This window comes from Aptenodytes forsteri, unplaced genomic scaffold, assembly GCF_000699145.1.
Source record: "Aptenodytes forsteri isolate BGI_AS27 unplaced genomic scaffold, ASM69914v1 Scaffold88, whole genome shotgun sequence".
In the NCBI taxonomy this organism is placed as follows: domain Eukaryota; kingdom Metazoa; phylum Chordata; class Aves; order Sphenisciformes; family Spheniscidae; genus Aptenodytes; species Aptenodytes forsteri.
This window is the reverse complement of record NW_008795948.1, coordinates 3,065,569-3,088,033: the sequence shown is the minus strand read 5'-3', so window position 1 is coordinate 3,088,033 and position 22,465 is coordinate 3,065,569. Positions and strand designations below refer to the sequence as shown.

General features: G+C 40.7%; 1 protein-coding gene across 1 annotated transcript in view; it reads right to left on the bottom strand.

Moving 5' to 3' along the window:
• Positions 1-284: 284 nt before the first annotated feature.
• The window catches only part of MXD4 (MAX dimerization protein 4), a 40,181-nt gene continuing 18,000 nt past the window's right edge, over positions 285-22,465 (bottom strand). Inside the window, exons 3-5 of the mRNA XM_009285400.1 lie at positions 7,576-7,690; positions 4,100-4,259; positions 285-3,084 (exon numbers count right to left, since the gene is read on the bottom strand). Of these exons, the coding sequence (XP_009283675.1) occupies positions 2,936-3,084; positions 4,100-4,259; positions 7,576-7,690 (424 nt within the window). The 3' untranslated portion in view covers positions 285-2,935. The remainder of the gene's footprint in view (positions 3,085-4,099; positions 4,260-7,575; positions 7,691-22,465) is intronic.

Sequence of the window (22,465 nt, the reverse complement as noted above, 5' to 3'; positions counted from 1 at the left end):
CCGCCGCTCGGCCGGGGCAGGGCTGGCCTGCAGCACTGCTCGGGGGGCGGGCGGCCGCCCAAACCAGCTGCCAAACCCGACACTTGAAACAGTCGTGCCGTCACCTTCGACCGGGCTGCTTCTGTCCGAGCTGCAGAAAAGGGGGCTGTGCCTGAGAATACCACCTTAAATTGGGCTGTACTTGAGGGAGAATGACACAGGCAGTATGGTGTCATTTTTCTTTACCGGCATAATAGTCCCCAGCTGTAATAACTGAAAAAGCAAAAACAAATAAACCCTTTTTATTTCCACTCAAGATTATTCGAGTAATTTTTATTGAAAATATAAGATCTACAAAGCCATGGATACCCAGCGTGGAAGAACTCATTAAGTTAGCACATTCATCTTTAAAAGGAAAATTTCAGGTCGACCTAAGGTACAATAATGTTCAATTTAAAATCTCATTTTTCCTTCTGTAAGTTTCAAATCTCTTTTCATTAGGAGGTTCTGTGCAAGAGCTGCTTGTCATGAAAGGAAACACTTTACAATTCATGAATGTGTTCATTATATAATAAATGAACAGCAACAATATACTAGCCTTTTTTTTTTTTCCCCTGTTAACAGTCATGTGTTAAAGTAAACGCTTTTTTTTTTTTTTTTCACTGATTTGGAAATTAGTTACATATGCACCAAAGGAGCTAGTAATTTCTGCTGCTTGTCAGCTACACACAATGAGTATATTGCTGTGTGCTTTCCCCAACAACGAGGATTTTAGTAATATGCAAGGTGTATAGAACATAATACCAAAACCTGCATCTCAGAAAAGGTTAATTATTTTCTTATTCAGCTGCCAGAGTTTATAACCTTAGGCCCCTCCCCAGAGCCAAAGTGGGGGTGGCCAGCCATTAGGTTATGTAAATTAAACGTATACGTTTTCCTTGTTGGCAAGTTCCAAGCAGTAAGCGAGAGTGCAAACAAGGATCTGTAAGCTGCCACAAAATGTATTCGTATTTCTACTCTGTGTTGTAAGAGCCAAAGGGAGGACACGTATGTCAGATGCTGAAAGAACAACTGAATCTTTGTTTTTGATCATTATGGTCAGTCTGTCATGAGGTCTTGTATCCGAATGCTAAAAATGGCACCACACTTGGACATCCCATAGCCTTACACAGTACGTTTGTGTTTCCCTAGCCACTGAGCACTGGTCTCACAGAGACCCTGACTTTATAAGCTAACAAAATATAGATTCGGGTGCTGAAGAATCCGAGGGAGGGCTCATACCAAGACAATTAACCCTCGCACCAAAACCTAATTTTATGATTTTACTTAAAGCCACACTGAATCAGTTGTGAGAGGGTGAAGATATAAATACACCTCTCTGCTTCATCCGTAAGAAGGTGGACAACTGACCATTCGAACAGAGGGTCTTGAAACAAAGCTTAGTTGTCCTTTAAACAATGAAAAGGAGAGGCATACATAAATGGTCACCAAGGCACAATATGACAAAGGTGAAGAGTCCCTGAGACTCTGGTCTGGGTCTGTACCATTCCCCTCCCTATACAAGTAAATGAGAACATTTAGGAAAATATAATACAAAATCTCTTACAGGAAATATAGACTACACTTGCTAAAATCACTTCCCTAAAAGTGTTTATAGCTTTTTTCTTTTTTTTCTCTTTTTTTATTTTTTTTTTCTTCTTTTTTTTTTTAAAAGACCTTCTTTAAACAGATAATGCAAAGACTGGTCCATTTTTTTCTTACCCGGCAAGCCAAGCTCTAATGACTTCACTAAGCAGAAGTTGTATTAAAATACATCTTCATAGTATTGCTACAATTTGGGTAAATATGTTCTGAACAGCTTGATGAGTACTAAATAAACTTTGCTGTTTTACAGCATACATTTTAATTTTTTTGCACTTTTTTAAGAATAGAAATACAATTATAGTGTGCAAAAGAAAAAAAAAGATTAATTATCTTCTAGCTGAATACTGTAATTTTAAGCCATGCCTTCCATAAAAATGTATTGACATGTGTAAATAGAAGAAAAGAAAAAAAAATACAAGCAAACAGAGATTTCATTTCCTTGCAAGGAAAGGTTAACTATCACAAACTGGATCACTTGAGTTCTGTATTCTTCAGACAAAGAAGTGAAAAAAACAACCCAAAAAACCACTGAAATGCTTCAAATGTCATCCATTCCACGGTAACAGGTTAAAATTGCAGTGTTGCTTTCTACTACTCCCGTTAACATGGATAGAATGATTTGCTGCTGGTTGGATATTGAATACAAAAAAGCAAAAGAAAGTTGAGATCATCCCACATGAAGTCATTATTAGAGCTGGCTTTTCCCCCGTTTTGAAGTACAGTAGTGACTTGTAAATATGACCTTTTCTAAAGATCATCTGAGATTTGAAGATTTATCTGCCCGCTTCACCCAAACAACAACTGCTGAAAGAATTTGCTCTATAGAGCCTGCTATACAGCATTCAAAATGTTTTAGGGGTTTTTTTTTCCATGAAAAAATACCACAAAAAGTAGTTTTAGGTTTTCATATCTCCGAATCACTAACACATTGTAGATTCCATTTATTCTTCCATGTTTGAAATGGTTTCTGCAAAATCAAAATAACTGTCAAACTCCCTTACGCCATGCTTCCAACAGTTTGAATTTAATACTTCTTGAATGGAATGACATAATTTATTTTCTTTAATTTGCAGTATGGCTACATCAAGCTAGCTTTAAGTCACAACTGTACCTAACCACAGTTCTCTGCAGCAAACCCATGATTTACAATATCTAATATTGTGGTTACAGTGCAGGGAACCGTGGGTAAGAAACCTCCATGTCAGAGTACTGTGGTTGGGGTTTCCCGGAAGAGTGGCAGTTGACACCTCTGGAATATTCATATATAAGTGCTTCAGTCAGATGGTCCTGAGTTGAACGGGTAACTCAGGCACTATGAGAGCCTGGCATTCAGTCTGCGGGAATGTGTGTAACCTCCGTCACTCGAACCGCTTTGCAAACTGTAGTGGTCTTCAGCATCACTGGCACTTCCAATACTGTCCATTTCACCTGGAGTAAACTCCATTCCTTCAATGTCTACTTCTAAAGAAAACATAAGAAGGCACATTTTCAGAAAGGCGGCGGTTGTAGCAAGTAACCGTGGGCCGGTAATGCCTGTGTCAATCAACGTTCAGGTGAAACCTGAATCACGCTTCATTTTCTGTAATTAAAAAAACCCAACAAACTGGAACAGTAATTCCTGAGGAAAGGATCCTTTTGTCCACCTGAGAATTCAAATCCCTTCTCTCCTCATCCACATAAATATACTGCATGACATCAATAGCAAATGCTGTCACAGAACCGTTCCAACCTGGGCCTAGACACTGATCTTCAAAAAAAAAAAAAAAAAAAAAAGAAAAACCTCAGAGGCCACAATACTGCAGCACCGTTCATGGTAATTCCAACCTATACAGGTGTCAGCTACTAGCGACCGTGGTGTAGCCATCTGTCCACCGGTAACTGCACCGTGACCGGCAGCTCATCTCCCATAGGCCCTGAAAAAGCCAGCCTGTGCGAGTGTTCAGGCACAGAAAAACTTCAAAGAGAAAATAAGAAATGGTGACAGGCAGCTTGAAGAGCTCTGTCTTAAATGAGAACCAAATGTAGAGAACGCTTGGTGATCGTTACACAAAAAATATTTTAAAATTTCACAATAAATGATGTGGAATTAATTTATTCACACAAATGAATTAGGATCAATAAGACCTTTTTTTTCCCGAGAAGAAAATATTATGCCAGCCTTACCAATAATTACACTAAAAATTCGGAACATTAAATGGTAATTGTTTAAAAAACTGGCAAAAACACATGCAGTATAAATAGCTTTAAAAATACATGCAGTATCAATAGCTCCAAAACTGATTAGAAAAAAGTAAGTTTTTCAAATAATGTAAAAAAGATGCAGTAGTTTTTTATTCTGCAAATCACATAATGGAACAATTTTTTCTGGGTTTTGTTGAAAGCCTGATTTTAGTTCTAAATAATGTTTTCTTGCTTCCCTACTTCCCTTTTCCTTCCTGCTCCTGCAACTGCCTTTGGGAAGCCCTCGTTCAATTACCTTGTTCAGAGTCAGTGGATATTGTTGATCCTAAACTGTCAGTGCGGATACGCTCCATGCCCTGCACGGATAGCTGCTCCAATCTGCGTTTGAGGTAGCGGTGTTCCCGCTGTAATTGTTCTTTAATATTTAGAGCTTTTCGGTCCTGTTCTTCCAATTTCTTAAAGGGAAAGAAAGATAGTAAGCCGATATTTTTTACTCACGTTAAAACATAAGTAACTTAAGATCTTCTAATAAACAGTAACTTTAAAGCAATTTAAAATATTTTAATTAATTCATTTAAAATTAAATTGCATTTAAAATTTTAATTTTTTTGTTACCATTCTATAGAGGTCAGGACAATTTAAGCAGGCTAGGCCACAGCTGAATTTGTTTCACAATAAGATACAGGGATAGGGGGGGGGGGGGAAGAAAAAAAAAAAAGATCCCTCAGAGACTCTCTTGCCACTAGCAGACATTCCTCAGCTAAGACCAAATTATTGTTGCCTTGGTTGTGGGGAATATTTAAATCATTTTATCAGGCAAAACTGGCATCATCTCTGATAACTAGAGCGCAGCTCAGGTTTCAGTCAGAACTTAACGCCTCTTTAGGTGAAATAAGAGACTTACCACCATAAAGGAACCCTTGCGAGCCTCCTGAATGCTCTCCCTCCTACCGCAGGCCATGGAAATTTTTAGCATTTAAAAATCTTCATTAACAATAAGCAGTATTAATTATATAGTAGGAGGAATTTGCTAACAATTCTCTTTATTCTTGCATTTTTTTCCCTTGAACTTCTGCAGAGCAAATACGATAATTCTGTGATAACCTCCTACAAAATCCAAAACTTCCCAGCAAACAGCCTGTGAAAGGGTCCTTCCACACATCTACCTAAAATCTCCCCTCTGCTTGAATAAAAGAAGGTATTAATTTTGGAAATAAAAAGAATACTTCACACCTGGTAAAATGTGCTGCACTGTTGGTCCAAATGCAAGAACCGAAATAGTATCTTTTAAGATTTCAACTGAATCCTCTTCCAAATCACTGATAGCCATTTAAAAAAATTGACTATATAATTAGGGAAGAAAGTGTAATGAGTATGATGGGATCAAAAGCAGGAAGGACACACAAATCAAAACACCTTACCTTATTAAAAATAAAAAGAAAAAAGAAGAAAAAAAAAAAGAAGCTGATTCTTGCTGCACTGTTGGTCCAAATGCAAGAACAGAAATAGTATCTTTTAAGATTTCAACTGAATCCTCTTCCAAATCACTGATAGCCATTTAAAAAAATTGACTATATAATTAGGGAAGAAAGTGTAATGAGTATGATGGGATCAAAAGCAGGAAGGACACACAAATCAAAACACCTTACCTTATTAAAAATAAAAAGAAAAAAGAAGAAAAAAAAAAAGAGAAGCTGATTCTTTTAATCTAACTGATGAAGTAAATTACAGGTTGTAACAGTAAAAGCACTTATAAGAAAGATCAGATTTCTCTGTGAGCTGTGTTTACACGACCACTGAGATTTAGGAGATGTGCAGGGAGCGAATACAGCTGCTGACAATTCCTCCCTACCATCTGAACGAACCTATGCTTGGTCTTCTGAGGAGAGCGGGGTGGGGCAGTGCACAGCAAACCACAAGCAAAACCTTTTCAGAGATTTTGCTGTTCCAATGCAAGCCTGAAAGCAAAAGTATTTATCTTTGAAAAAATAATTGACACTATTGAACTGGGCAGTTTCCTGGCTGAATGAAATCTAACTTCTGCAGCCTCGTGTTAAGCCCCGTCCCGGGCAATACACTACAGGGATGTGCATCATACGTGGATACGCAATGTTACAGTAAGAAAAGGGGTTGGTACATCCATGTACGCAGCAAACCAAATGTGCCCAACTGATCAGATTTCCTGTTCCTGTATTTTCCTGGCTGCAATCCCAAACTCTAACAACTATTTAGGAATGAACTCAGTGATTCATATCCAGGAGACTCAAAACCGTCCAATCTTTCAGAGCAAGTTTCAATAAATGGGGGTGTGTGTGTGTGAAAAGTTCAAAACTAATGTATTAGAAATGGCAGACAGGCATTGGCACGCTCTGGCAGTGCAGCGGGGAGGTAGGATGACCTGACAAAGAGGAGCAATTAAGTGGCAACCCAGTTAGGGTAGGTTCAGTTAAAATCTTAAAAAGAAAGCTAAACTTCAGTTTCAGTTTTCAGAAAATGAATACTTGGTACCGTGCACGATGGACTTGGAAAGAATCTGTTTCTAGCTTTCTTTATCAGCAGCTGAAATGGTAACTACATGGCTAATCTCTCACACTTGCCACTTGTAAAAACAGGTTTTCAATTTGTACGCATAAGCCCATGATAGGGGGGCAGCCCAAGACAAAAACCACATGCAGTGCCTTTCACACACGTTAGCCCAAATTATAAACAAGAGGGCAAAATCTCCAATGGTAAAAACAGGGGTTGCCCAGCTGGAGTAAATGTGCTTACAAGAGCTGCAAAAGTAGCTCAGTAAACTTGTTCACAAGAATGGGTTTGCTTAAATTAATCTTTAATTCTTCATATGAATTACACCCCTTTCTGCAACTGCAGTGAATCTTAATGCTGTACAACAGCAGGCTGTTCTCCAAAATATTCCAAGATTACTGGCAGTGTTCAACCTCTCCTGACACTTTTCTTGACCTGTTTCCCTGTAACACTGAAAAAATGCCAGATGAATAATTACAGTCCTGGACACAGCAGCAGAAACCTGTTCTTTTAACTTTTAGATTTGAATACCTGTTTGTCTTGTTTCTGCATATAACCCAGTTCCCCTGAAAACTACGACAGTGAAAATGGGAGTGAAGGTGTCTTTGGAGAGAGGAGGCCTGAGGAGTAATTCCCTTTGAATTACCCATGCAAATGTCTAACCTGCACTGCTGCTGGATTTTGTTTTGGTTTTTGTTTTAAACTTGTTACACACAAGAAACGTGCAAGGGAAGCGGCAACTAACAGGAGATTGCGTTTCATTTTTGGTTTCTTTTAAATGATTGTCAAATGCTCCAGGATCTGGTCATCAAGATGTGGGATGGGGATAAGGCTTACTAGTAGCTAAAATCCCTTTGACTCCAGTAGTTTTTTCGACCATGAATATATCTGGCTTTTTACATTGGAATCAGTGCAGTACAATGGTACTTTGCTCAGCCCTTAAAAAATAAATCAAAGAACAGCCTTGATATATATATTATTTTTTAAAATACAAGGTAAAGCATTAGTAACTAAGCAGAAATCACAAAATCACTGTTTTTTATGTATCTGAGACTGCAGGGTAAATTGCAAAACACAAAACCTTGATATTATGACTGAAATCCTTGTAACTAATAAAGGCAAATATATCCAGAAGATTGGACATACGGACATGGATTTTGTATGAAAATTAGTTTCCTCTCTATGGATACACATTCTGGAAGATTCTGCTTTAGAAGAAATAAAAATATGGATGAGTGTTTTTACCTTGATATGCATCTTAGCTCTTTTCAACAGACTTAGAGTGGTGTGTCTGGTGCTGTCCGGGCCAAGAGGCACAAGCTGTTTTAGCTGTTCCAAATATAGCCGGAGTTTAGCCCGCCTGAAATTATTAAAAAAGAAGAGCGTTGTAGTAAAGTTGCACCCGAACAGCATATCCTATATGCAAATACCATCTGTTTGCAGGATCTCTGTGCAGAACTCGATTCAATGGTGGCTTCCTTTCCCCTCCCTTTGGCAAAGTTTCAGACCGAAAGGTCACTTGAAATGCAGTAATGCTGCTTGGCACATTCAGATAGTAGTTTCATACCTATATTTCAAAGCAGTTTGCTCAGTCTGGTTAGTCCCATCTTAACGAAGGGGGAGTACGCTCAGAGATCTGAGAAATCCAGGCAAGGATGCACACTGAATTCATGGCTGGGTAAGGAAGAAAAACTGGGACTTCACTCCAACCCAGTCATTTTTGCAAGCAGAGATGGAGCTGTGGGAGGGAGCAGGGAGGCTGCAGACCCCGATTCCCCTCTCCCCCATTAGCACTGCCTGGCGCGACAGACATGCTCCTGCTACACAAGGCAAGGGCATCCATGCAGCTCTGCACAGCTCAGAGCTGCTTCCAGCCGTGGTTCATCAATGTATTGTAAGAGGAAGGTCCTGGATCCCCCTTCTCCTCCCATCTACTGACCCACAGTCTCCCTGAGAAGGTGACATTCCTCCTCTCACTGTACAGCCAGCACAACCTTTATTAGAAACACACGAGAGCAAATAGTTCCAGCCATGTTGGGTTCTGCTTTCTCTGTTACTCCTTTGCAAGTATCACTACTGCTACTCTCAACTCTCTCTCCTGTACTAATGACATTAAATCCTTCAGTAAAAAGAGGGTAAACAAAGTGGTATTTCGACAGATACTCTGTTTCCAAACATTTTGTCTGTCTTTGAGGAAGAAGCTGGCAATACAATAGTCCATGAAACAGTTGCTTCAACTATCCACAAGACGACAGTGGCAAACCAACACCACCATGTGAGTGTGTTTCTACAGTTAAATCCAAAAGAAAATCCCCTCCTGGTTTTAATGCAGAATTCTTGAACAGGAATCCATACGAAATCACCTTTCAGTTTTGCGATGAGATAGAAATAGATGCGGAAGCGCTTACATGGGCAACATCTCTAATATTTTCCTTTCTGCCAGTCTGTTACAGATTGAACCAAGCCGTGACCTGGAGCAGGCCGGCACCCCCCACAAAGCAGCAGTAATAAGTGAAGCGGATCACAAGTGTGAGATGAATAATCATCTTTTTCAAATCTGCTCAATGCTGCATGAAGGAAATAAACTTTGCAGGAAATTTAACACTTCTGGTCAAGAATGAACTTTCTTTTGAATGATCAGTTCAGAACAAGAATTCAGCATCAGTGTTTGAAATGCAGCTGAAGAGAGTTTAATATGCACCAAATGACGAATTACACATGTGTAATTGGAATGATTAGTGTAATGTGAAAACAACCTGGGAATTAATGGGGATAAAACCCAAAGCAAAATAAAATCTAATGAAAATACAGTACAGTAATGACTACACACTCACACACTTAGTTCTGGCTGCCTATAAATCAGCAGTGTATTAGGCAGGAAATCAAAGAGCATTTCTACAAAATTGTTAATTCTTTCTTCAAGCCACTTAGGGAAAAAGCTATATTGGTGAAAATGTGATTCTCAAGAGAAAACTGATGACAGATTTTTTTGTTTAGGCCTGGGGTTTGTTTTTAAATAAAAGGCTCTAAACCATCTAAATGCTTTTATTTAAACAACAGAAACAAAGACTGGGGTAAGTATTCACAAAAATAGCCCCATCGGATCGCAGAGTGCCCCTGTGGCTGCTAACTTGAACTGGGACATTGATCTTTAAAAAAGTGAAATACCAGAATTAGGGACTACTAATCAAGTAAACTTTTATTTCTGTAACCTCTAAAAACTACCTGGCTGGTTTTGTGTTTTAAATAAAAAAACTTGCTGCAGGGACTAAATTCAATTAATCTTTTTGTTTTTTACATGGCCTCAAAACACACACGCAATCATCTGCGTCACTCAGCACAACTTGGATGCAACTGTATTTAGACAGCTGACAAGAAAGTGGGGACTGAAGATAAAGGAGGATGTGGCAAGTAAGAGGACAAGAATAGTATCCAAGTAGTAAACAGAGTGTTAAATACATTGAAATGGAACGATCAATATACTTGCAGTAATTAAAAGTCTGATAAGGAATATACAGAGCTGTTGATCTGCGATCTACTTAATATTAATCCTGGAAAAAGTTAATGAAACCAGACTACATACTCAACTTATCTGCCTCTATTACTATCTGAAGAAAGTCTGCTTACCACTGGGAGAAAATACAGATTTAGTGCACTTCCTTACCATCAGCTGGGGAGTTAACAGAAACCTTACCAAGATCCAGAGGGCACGGCTGCACATCTTTTTAAAGCACTAATTCTTTTACATTGTCTGCCAGGCAGGCAAAGCAGGACTTACCAGAAGTGCCATGAAGAACACGAGACTGAAGCTAAGAAGAGTGTTTTAACTGACCAATGAGAAGAATTAAAAAGAGCTAAATATTATAAAAAAACCTTTAAGGCGTTCTCAGCACTAACGATAGCAGTAAATGTAATAAACACACTTACTAAAAGACCTGCTCTAACTTCACTTTTTTTTCAGAGACTTTTTCTTTCATTTAATTACCCAGCACCTAAGAATCCATTAAAGATTTTAAAGCATAAGCTTTATGTAGATCTTTACATAAATGCAGGTATGTTTACGTGGCTAATTCATATATTATAACACAACAGCATAATCGATGGTGTAGATTGTCAACATAAAAAAAACAGAAAACCAGCCCATCACAGTTCCTGTGGTACTGCAGTAAATATCCCCACATTTTTCATTTTGCACATCTTAGAAAGAACTGTAAGAATGTAAGAAAACATTTCAGGCATGTTATGTTAACAAATCACACCAGCAGGAACAGGGGACTCAAACTTCACAGCAGATAAGTTGTCGCATACAGACTCTGCCAGCACTAATTTCTCTCTTTTTCTGCAGGGACCTGACAGCTTTCGCTTTCTCTCAGCTGACCGTGACCGCCGGAGGAGGGAAAGGCACTCACAGAGGTAATCGCAGCCGGAGCCGCTTTGTGCTTTGCAGCTCATGCCTTAAATTCCACCTAGAAAATAAGCAAGAAAAGCAGCCTGGTCTCAGAGCAACGGGGTAACAATCTCTGTGCATGAAATGTGGTTGAAGTTTGGTAATGATGCTCTGCTCCAGCTTCGAAACCTGACTGTTACACCTTCGCCCACACAAAGCATGGTGTCAGGCCAGGACACCGGTGCCTACAGAAGCAGGCACTTTTCTCACCTCATGTGGATGCACAAAAATATCCCCCTCGTCACTGCTACTGAATTTATCAGGGAAGGTAAGGATCTAAAAAAAGCCATTCAAAATCTGAATCCTCAAACCTGCAGCTCTCCGTTTTGGGTACAGCCCCACGTGTGGAGAGAGGCGCATGGGTGACCTGTCTCTGATTTACCACATTTTCTTTTCTGCCAAAAGATAAAGGTGTTTCAGATATTCAAGACTTCAGTGTTTCCCCCTAAGTGAGCTCAGAACGTGGTCCTATAAATCTGCATTATAGCTGTTTTAATGCTTAATAAAAATGAATTACTAACCCCACAGACTTGGTCAGCGTTCCACAGCAGGGGCCACGTCCAGGAGCAGTCAGGTGGTTCATCACGTTCACATAAAGGAGAATGTAACTTGTTGACAACTAACATAACAGGTACCAGCTGGGATTCCCTTGAACTGGTTTTGAATCTGTGAAAGCAGTGATGGGCAACACTGGCAGGTATTGCAGAACTGGTAACAAAATGAACCCTGGAGCCCAACAAGTTGGAGGGATAAAGCAGCAACACAGTGTTGTTAGGAATTTCCCCGTAGTATGAGGACATCCAGCCGAAGTTCATTTGAAGACCACTCACTGACTCCAGTTTGCTCCAGTGCTTGGCTATGAAAAGGCTGGAGCAATGCTGGCCAGAGAAGCTATGGTTCACCACTTCTCCAAAAAAGGCTGCCACGCAAAAGTAAATTAAGATCTTTGACTCTAACCAATTTCAATATTGTGCTAAATGAGCCTATTAGATGATGGTCAATAAGCTTCCCCATATGTATGAAATCCCAGATGCAAATCCATTTTAGCACACCAAGAAATGGAATACTAAGATACGGGGGGGGGGGAAGAAACAAAAAAGCCTATTGTTCACACTGGATAATCTTCATTCCAAGGAAACTGCAACAATTCCAAGAAATTCCTACAACTACTTGATGGGTGGTTGCAATGGGAACAAAATTCTTCTCAGTAGGGCCAAATAATATAACAAGAGGCAATGATTGTGAATTGGGAGGTTCAGGATGGGCATTAGGAAACTAACTGTTCACTAGGGCAGTGGTGCACAATCAGAATAGGTTGGCAGAAAGGCTGTAGAAGTGCTGTCCTTGGAGGTTTTTCAAGATGTACCCATGCACAGCCATCACCATTCAGAGGTCCCTCCAATCAACATTTCTATAAGCATTTAAATCAGAGATTGCTTGTAAAGCCATAGCATTTGACTCACAAGATTGCTCCCATTCACATAACAGCAAAAAGAGACCCCCAATTGTGCAACTTAGTCATCGATCAGTGCCAGTCTGATCGATATAGTGCTGGCAGGTTTGTGGAGTGACCCAATCCACCTGCAGTCTTTCCACAGAGGCTCTCCAGCGCTTTTTTAGGTCCAGCACAGCAGATAGAAATGGCTTGCAGCTAGACAGACAGCAGTTAGTCGTTCAGGCAGCAGTTGGACAGTTTTTTGATAGCAGCAAAGGTGTGTTTTCTAAACTGTACAAGTATAAGTCTATAGACCTTATTTGTGGGAGGGAACAGCATCCATTGTTTAAGCCACTGATCTGCACAAAGCCAGCTGGAAAGGCAAAGCCTTCCTTCAGCAAGTGCACGTCCAAAACAAGCTGCTTACTCCTCAGCGTGGCATGCCTTAGCCAGGCCTCATCGAAATTAAATGGCCACAGACACTCATGAGAGTTTACAGCGTGACAGTGAAACGCGTGCTTGTCGATCCCACCACCTTGGCTGGGCAACCCATGGAGACAAAGCTGCCGACACCTTTCCATGCGTTTATGGTAGGTAGCATGGGGTAGGCTTTTCCTCAAAGCTGCATCCAAAGAGAGAAACAACAGTTCCCACTGTTGACATAGCGCTGCTGACTGCCAGAGATCACTTGCAGAAGTGGTCAAAAGGGCCACACTCGTCTGTTTCTCAACAATCATGAGCAACAGCATAAAACTCGCTAGAGAGAAGTCAAATTCATGACAGTGTTCACCTTGCACATCCTCAAGGCCTCAGTCCACAGCCTCCCCAAATTAGAAGAATGACTCTCACATATACCATTCTCAAGACGGCTGTAAAAGGGAAGGAGCAACTCTATCAGCAAAGTTTGCCATCCTGTGGGAAGTCCCAGAACAGCTCTGGTCCACACACTCACTCCTACTAGTGGATTGCCCAGTCAAGACATGGAGCTGTCTTGGCCATACTGGGAGGCATCTTGGAGCTGCAGCGTCTTCAGCTGAAGGGCGGCAAGGATCTGGAAGGCTAGGAAATGGATAAAAAGCTACTAAATGTCCATATTCCCATACTGCATGCTCTGAATTTCCCTTCGTGCTGGCTCCAGCAGAAGTTGGCTGGGTTAGACAGGGTGTTGTTGCTTCAACACCCACAGCCCAACGTACCCCTCACACCATAGTGCATCACCGAAGCACATACAGGCATGAAACAATGCTTGCCTCACAAGAAGGCCTTAACTGTGCTTCCTGCAAGATGCTTTAATGCTAAAAATGCTTGCATGGCTGAACATGTGTCTGTATTTCAGATGTCCCAAATTTAATCTACTAAACTAGCTGTGTATACAGGAGGTTGACATACTCTCGAATCAATTGCTAAATATACTTGCTTGGTGATGTTCTGAAAAGAAAAGGACACTATAGATCAAACACTCAAATGACATTGAAAATGCAATCATTACAAGCCGCACCAGTGAGAACAACAGATATATTTGAAATAGATGCAAAAATTAGAAATTCGTCATTTCTGTACATTAACCATTTCAGTCCAAAAAACAGACAGCCTCAGACCCTATCACAAGGCAAATTCAATACAAATTTAATACAAACAACCCCCCACTTCAAAGAATATAAACCTATTTGAAATGAATCTAGATGAAGATGTATTACAAACTGGACAGAGTTACCGAAGCATTTCAGATTCCTTCTTCATGTTTCACATTTTTTTCCACATTCAAACCTATCCTGGTCCTGGTGCTGTGCAATGAAGTTAATACACAAAGGTTTAAATATAGAGCAGTTACTAAATTTTTCATTGTTGCATAATGACTATGTAATCTGGCTTAATAACGTACATACGGTAAAGTCAGAGAAGAATCTCTGCACCAAAAATTCACTTCTGCAGTCAAATGTTCTCCAGGTACACTGCGAACTAAAGCGGTCTGCGCTGAGCCCACAACTCTGTGTCAGAGACCCCTGCAGTGAACTAATGCTTGTTTTCTCCCTAAAGAAAGGTGATTTTATCTCCCTACCTATGACATGAAATTCAGCATAAAATACAGAAGTGAGCTAACTGCAATTGTAAGAGGCTTGTGTTTTTACAGGAAGACTCTTCACAGTTTTATTTATGAAATGCAAATACCTGCGTACAGGGAGCACTCAAGTTTTAGAGAGAATCAGCAAACACAGAAGCTCAGGATCCTTTGTGACATGCACTGGTCAGGATGAACACAGACAGCATCATTATTCATAAACTTATCATTATTTCGAAGTTTTTAAGAAATGCAGACCAGCAGTAAAAACTTCCCCCTTGCGACTTCAGGATTCACCTGCCACCAAGGTAAAATGAGAGAGAGGAACTGCCTGCCTTCTGACTCCAACATCAACTCGTTCTTACTAGAGCTTGACACAGCAAGTCAAGAGCTCTTAAGGGCTTCAGCTCTTTTTGTTTTGTGCACAGTCACACTCTTGAGCGATGACAGAATTTTTTCTGCAAATGGCTTTAATGGTACTGAAAATTAAATGTGTTCATATTATTTTGTATATTCCTGGATATCATGGCCATACATGTAATGTAGGTAAACATGTAATTATATACCCCACTCTGCTTAGTAGAAGTTGGTACTCAAGTATACTTGCCTTGCTCCTCCTTAAGCTAACACTTCTTAAAGTGTCAGGAATGATATATTTACAGCTCTACAATACTTTTTATAAGCTAGCAAAGATGATCCTGTAGTAATTAAAACACATTTGTTTACAAAGGCATTTAAAGAGATTATATATAAACTTTCATCTTAAGAAATCATAGAAATTCAATCATATAAAAATGGTTCTAAAGAAACCTATTTATTAATGATCCAGACAGAATTTAGCATATCTTCAGCAAAATATTAAATACAATGGAAGATAACAACTCTCCACTGAAGTATAAAATCCTGTCTCTTCCATATTTATTTCAGTCAGAAACACTTTCAATACTTTCTACTCTACAAAGGATACCTCAAATACATTTTTTTTTCCAAAAGAGGCTCTAGCTCATACACGAGCTGCACCATCTATTTCAACTACACAACAAATTTGCTTTAGTGAAAAGGAAAGAAAACCTCTTAGTATTAAAAGCATCGTACCATAGCAAGGTACCCAGTGTGCCGATTGCTACGAGATGTGTGAAATGCTTGCTCACAGCTGAGTGCCTCAGAGTCAAAACCAGAAAATTCAGTAGCGGCCTTAGAGCAAACCTGTTGGCTTTTTATTATCCAAGAAAAGATAAGCCAAACACCAGCGTTCTGCAATAGATGCCATTTTTTTCCATATTAAGAACAAAATCCTGAAGTATGTGCTGCAGGTGAAGATTCATCCAAGGTTTGTTCCACATGGCATTTTTTGCCCGCATCTAACACCTCACAGAGGCCTCTGCAACTAAATTCAGCAGCAAAGCCCGGGAAGGCACTGTGGCAACTAACAGGCAAAAAAAGCTGCGAGTGCCTAATTGCAGTGATTGTCAGTGAATTAAATGCAACAGCCCTACAATCAGTGCAACCGCCTGCTTTATTTACTTCAGTATTAACTAGGAGTTTCATCCTCTATATGCATTTTCAGTGTGCTGAATATTTTTGCGCACCTGTTTTGCAAAATTGAAACCAGCCAGATAGCTTTAGCAGCCAGGTAGCTGGTGGTCTTGAGGTACCTCTGAAGTATCCAAACCCAAGACATCAACTGCCTATGAAGGCAGTGGCTGCAAGTGTATCTTACCATCACCAGCTTCCAAAGAGTCAGTGCTGCTACGAACTTACTCATCTGCAAGTTTTCATGTGAATACTGCTCAGAAATGTCTGGTGCTGTTCCTAACTCTACGGAAGACAGAAGAAAGCCTCTGCTGCCTGTTATACAGCTTACCATTTCAATGTTTTGTGCATTTTATCACTGAAAAATATTTAAGTTCTCTATTTCACTATATAAATCCACACTGCAGCATTCGCAGTGCATTTTATTTACTTTCACTTAGTGCCACTTCAGCCCACTTGCTGAGCCAAGACTGCACACTTTAACTTTGCCTTTTTACCTTCCAAAAGTTGCGGCTTGTTCACGTTTTAGACCATATGCAAGAAACCAGAACTTACTCCTACATCTTTCAGCAAACAGAAGTTAAGGGAAGTATCTGCAGTGCCACAGATGTATGCATTTTTGGCCAGCTAAGCCTCGTAGCAGCAGTGTGCAGAAAGCTAGCTGGGATGCAAGCTGGGGACAGGTGAATACTGGCCAGTCTGTGAGAGGGAAGCTGCTGACTCCCAAGGTGATGTCTAGCAGACCTTGCTGCCCATGTTACCCTCTTTCCCTCTCCCTCCTTTCCCCATCCCTCTAGTAGCTCCCTGCTGAGTGCAATGACAGCTGCCTGTCCTAAATTACGAGCACTGGACTACATCAATGTTGCTTCATCTCTCAAAATGCCTACAAGCCAATTTTGATGCTCCTTGTGCTCTGGTTCCCACTGGAGGGTGCGCTGTGGTGGCCTATGTACTGCTGTAAGCCAGGGGCAGTAGCTAAGACGGGCAAATGACAGCAACTCCTGAGGCTCGCTTTGGGCTGCAATGACCCCGTAAAGCAACCTGGACGACACCAGCGTGAGGCACCTGACCGGAGCCTCAGCAGCAGGTGGCTGGCCAGACCACCCACATGCTGTCCCTTCAGCAGTGTATCTGACAGCAGAAGCAGACAGACAGACTGATGAGGGTCCCAGAGCCACGTTTGACTTTGGCCAACAGAAGAAATAAAAGCCCCGTGGCACAGCTAGTGCCTGTTGCCGTATTGTTCCTTGACCTCCCACTCAAGTTCTCCTCCTGCCGCAGAGGGTGAGCACGAGCTGTCAGAGGCATGCGAGGGTGTGACACAGGCATCCCCCCCCGCTGATGCCACCCCACCGCACACTCATCCACGTGCCTAAACTGCCTGCAGACCAACCCAGCAAGACGACAAAACCAAAATACAGTGGTCAGTTTCCAACCAGTCCTTTTCCTTCATGGGCTCGTGGAGGCACTCAGAGGAGCACTTGTGCAAGGCAACACACAGGCAGGACCATGTCAGCAAGGACTCCGGGGCAGGTGGAACGCCAGCAGCTCTGACTGGTATCAGTTTTAACTGCTGGGGAACCGTAGCCTCAGGCTCCGCAGTATTAACAGCTGCAGGACCGACATCTGACCACCCTCCTCTCCTCTCCTTGTTTTTTTCCAGGCTCCTCCCTGCAGCCAGGCTTGTCCTCACAGCTTTCCCCAGGCTTCAGCCATCCCACTGTCTTAAGCTGCTCTTACTGGAAGAGCAGCCATGAAGGGTTTAACAGCCCTTCGTTGTCTCGGGTCTCGGAGATAAGTAACAACAACATGCAGAAATTTGAGATGCGCTTCATGGGAAATGTCAATAGGAATTTACAGGCTATACAGAGATTCCCAAAAGCATCACAAGCAAACGTAATGGCAGCTGGATACCATTTGTCTTTCCTGGATGGTGACCATCTCAAATTTACGTGTATAGGATTCTCCATCCTTTGACCAGAGGCAGTAAAATCTCTGACCTTGCAAGAATGTGAGGCAACAGAAATCAAACATTATGGGAACAGTTGAAATCCCCTGCAGTAAGTTTTTGCCCTTGTATGGATTTCTTTTCCTCTGCAAAAAAAAAAAAAAAAAAGGAGATTCCAACCTATATTTTAGCATTGCAGCCTCCAGGTTGTGCTCATCTGTAAAGAACAGTTTTCTGTATTTTAAACCTTCAAATTCAATGTCAGACAAATATGAACAATTACTACACCTATAGAAAAGGAATTTCTGTTTCAGGTGTCTTCTATTTTTAGCCCTGTTATCTACTGATTATCTTTTAACTTTTACCTCTCAAACACTTTTAAGCAGTAGCAAGAGAGGTATCACCTAGTACCACGAACTCAGCATCACACAGTACCTACCTAATAGAGGCAGATGAACAACAATGCCTTGTGGGGAAATACACAAGTGATAGAAATACCTTTGTACACACTTGAAAACGGAGTCCACAAAAAAAATAATCAGCCATGCTTTTAATAAACTTATTTAATACTTCATTCATCCAGCCTTCCACCCATTTGTTTCGCATATTAAAATGCACACACTGCAACTTAGTAGTCCTCTTAAATTAGACCTCTCAAACCCATCTGTCTTACTGGCACTCAAGTTTCTTAGATTACACTGCAGGGAGACTTAAGATTTTAAGTTTGTCTGTTACCTCAGAATAGTGACAGACCCAATTAGATAAGGAAAGTGCCATTGCAAGATCATGCCATTCTGGTATGAAGCAGTTTTAATTCCCACTTGAAGTTACACGGAGGTACACACGTACTTACACACGCTCCCCACTGAAACCCCAAGAGTGGATTACGACTCGCCACCATTTACACAAGTGTGGTAACACTTTGGTCCTCACCGGCAGTGGAACCGCAAAGCAAATTTGCACAGCAAATCCAAACCCATGACATCGGTCTGCAGTTCTGCAATAGGTGTGTTTTCAGTTGCCACCTTTCACAGTACTCTTGGAAGTAATTTACTGAGGACTGCTGAGCATAGGTCAAAGAGAATTGCATTTATTTACACAAGGAAAAGCTGCTAACAACAACGGGTTTGCACTGGGCTTACACGCAGAGGGGAACAGGATGATAACTGTAATTTTCCACAAACTAACCATTCACCAAAAGGTGGTTGAAGAGGATGCAGTTAGTCTCCCCCACAAGTGGCTCCGGGGAGTGTGTATATCCCTCTCACGTGGCGCTTAAGGCACAAGGTACAGCGTGGCTCTGCACACACGAGCTACACGTTTGTCGACTGACAAGACCCCAGAGCAAGTCACTGCTTACAAATCAGCTCATGGCTTCAAACCGGCTTGAATTATCAGACTGCTTCCCCACATCAAAATGCTAAGCAAGAACATCGTGTCTCAGGACAGTTGCCAACAGGAAGGATCTTAAAAAAAAAAAAAAAAAAAAAAAAAAAAAAAAAAAAAAAAAAAAAAAAAAAAAAAAAAAAAAAAAAAAAAAAAAAAAAAAAAAAAAAAAAAAAAAAAAAAAAAAAAAAAAAAAAAAAAAAAAAAAAAAAAAAAAAAAAAAAAAAAAAAAAAAAAAAAAAAAAAAAAAAAAAAAAAAAAAAAAAAAAAAAAAAAAAAAAAAAAAAAAAAAAAAACCAACAAGGCAGTGGGCGACTACAATGCTTAGAGCAGCCCAGAGAAGTTGAGCTGTAGCACAGCACTAAGTGAAGAGAGTACAGTACAAGGCCCAGTGAGCTTTTTCTGCCTAATTTTAAACCTCCCTATAGTCCTAGTTATTTTATACATATGTCAAATGAGGGGAGAAATGTGTTCAAGATTTTTATTTTTTTACACCACTGTATGATGCCAAATTAAAGGAGAGGCAAGTCAAGCTGAATTATTTTAGCTAAATTAAAAACATGCATTGCCGTCACATACTGAACGCAAGGCCTTGGGGTGGCAGACAGCCGGGATTAAGCAGCCTTTTCCTGCATCAAGTCAAATGAAGAGTGTGAGCCATTAGTATCTGTAATACTGAATACCTGTGACTATGGTTTTATTGTCTATTGTACCTCTATATCTAAATGCCAAGTAAATACCAAGCGTCCAATTTAACTAGCCTGACAAATGCTGTAGGGACTCCACATTCCCACGTGCACAAGGCACCAAAAGAAACAACAGCAATTCACACCGCAGTTTTAAAACCTAATCAGAATTAAGGCAACTATATCTCCAGTTCAGCACCTAAACAACCTCTTTCTCATCCTCAGAGGTAGGAAGTTTTAAGCTCTGACTGAGAAATTAAGTACCAGAAAGGGATGTTCAGTGCTATGTCTTACTTCCGTTTTTGCTTTTGCTAATACTTCCTCAGCACCTGTACCTACCAAAGCTTTGTGGCCATCTTAGAGGGAGTAGTTAATGGTGGCAGCTTGAGCATGCACGAATGAAGTTAATTGGCTTTTGGGGGAAAGGAGGTGGTGGGTGTTGCTGTCTTTTACCGCTGTAGATATTTGAGATGTCCTCCAACGAGACAGTTGAGGTGCGCTGGGACGACAGCAAGGTGCCTGTTCCAGCCAACCAAAGGCTGGTTCAGACCCCAAGTGAGAACACCAAAGGAAAAGAAGAAAAGAAATCACCCTGAAGTAATTAAGAATACACGTCCCCAAATGTCTTGCTGTACGTCTCCAACTCTGTCATTGAAACCTTGTAAGTAGAGGTGGATAGAAAAGACAGTGAGGTGTATATATAAACAAATTTAGGGGAGGGATTAAATGCACTGACTGTAATTAAAGATGGTCTCTTCCAAGGCTACAATGAGTACTCTTACTTTCATATGAATGAACAACACTTATGTAGTATTTCCCCCCTAGACAGTGACAAAATCTGGCATCACGGGACAGTGGAGAGTTGCAGATATCTGACAGTCCTGCCTCAAAGTTTAGATTTAGCTTGCCACAGCAGAGATAGTGCCTTGTTTATAATTTAATTTCCGTTCTATTTCCCTTTTCATTGAACAGTACAAAGCTGGTTGTCTCTGTGCCAGATGGTGCAGTCGAGCAGAATCTGAAAGTGATCCATTTTGGGACAATAAGGTATGGAACAGCTTTTAAAAATTCTCCCCCCTTTCCTCCTCCTTCTTCTTCTTTCTTCCCCACAAAACTCAGCCCAGATTTCTTAAGTGCAGTCCTCAGGTTATCTGGTAATGGAAGGAAGAGCCAGAAGTTTGGACCCACTTGCCATATGAGTATGTAAAGTCAGGCAGTGGGAACCAAGAGACCTGACAGTCTATTTCAAATACCTGTTAGCACATAGACCCAATAACTGCTTCTAGCTGAACACACACAACAAGCTCCCAAATTTCCCTAGCAGAAATTATTTGCTCCACCCATGCTGTTCATTTCAACAGTCAACACAACAGCACTTACCAACTGGGATTAAGTTAGCTTTCTTGGGGGAATTACAGGGTTTGCTACCTTTATGTTTTGTAAATACCAGCTAATGTGGTATGTAAGACACACAGTGTCTGCTGTGTAGCCGGTATTTGCAAACAGACGGTACTCCCAACTTCAATAGGAACTGCTGAGTTCTGGCAGCAATTACATGCCAGGCAGGCCCTATACTTAGCACCTTGTATCTTCATTTAGTTACTTAAATTGAAACATCAATGAAAGAAAAGCAGATAAATTCGTTAGGCATTAATCCCAAGGTGGCAGTTGGGAGGAGAGGACTCACAAGTAGTTCTCCGACCTTTTAGAGACGTTTTACCACATTCAGATGTAGTCTTTGACTGTTCCCCGAATCTTCTGCTTTCTTGCTATAAGGTAAAACCTAATATAGGCTTTCTTAATGTGGGGCATGTAGCCTGTAACTAGAGTTACTAGTTTTCAAGTCAGAAGCATTGCAACAGATGACCTCAGGTACTTACATCCAAGCGCACACCTCTTCTGTATCAGCTACACCAATCTCCAGGCACTACACAATTAGTTACACTAATTTGTATAGAAAAAAAAAGCATAACATAAAACTAGAATGAAACAGTAATATTAGCCACGTGACATCCTTTGACAAGTCCTGTCACTCTGCTCACACAATGCGTACGTTGCTCAGTACACGCGTTTCAGTTTCCATCTCAAAACACAGCATTCTATGAAGTCCCAAAATAACCCTCTCCTTTCAAAAATATGGAGGGGCAGGGGGGAAAGGAATATCTTCTCCATTCTTGTGAATTGCACAGTTCTTTAGGACAAGAAAAGTCAGTTTTAACTGGATCACATGTATGGGGTTTTTATTTGTTTGTTTGTTTGTCAGTTTTTTTTCAAAAAAGGCCCAAATTAAACTGCTGTGAAGGAACAGCTTTTTCACATTTATGATCTGCTGGCTAAATGTTCATACTCAGTACAGTTTCTGGAACCTTAACTGCATCCTCTGTAGCTGCCTGGATGTGATGTGGGGTTCAGCTTGCAGGCAGGCACACTATGGGGTTTTTATTTGTTTGTTTGTTTGTCAGTTTTTTTTCAAAAAAGGCCCAAATTAAACTGCTGTGAAGGAACAGCTTTTTCACATTTATGATCTGCTGGCTAAATGTTCATACTCAGTACAGTTTCTGGAACCTTAACTGCATCCTCTGTAGCTGCCTGGATGTGATGTGGGGTTCAGCTTGCAGGCAGGCACACACAGCTCCCACTG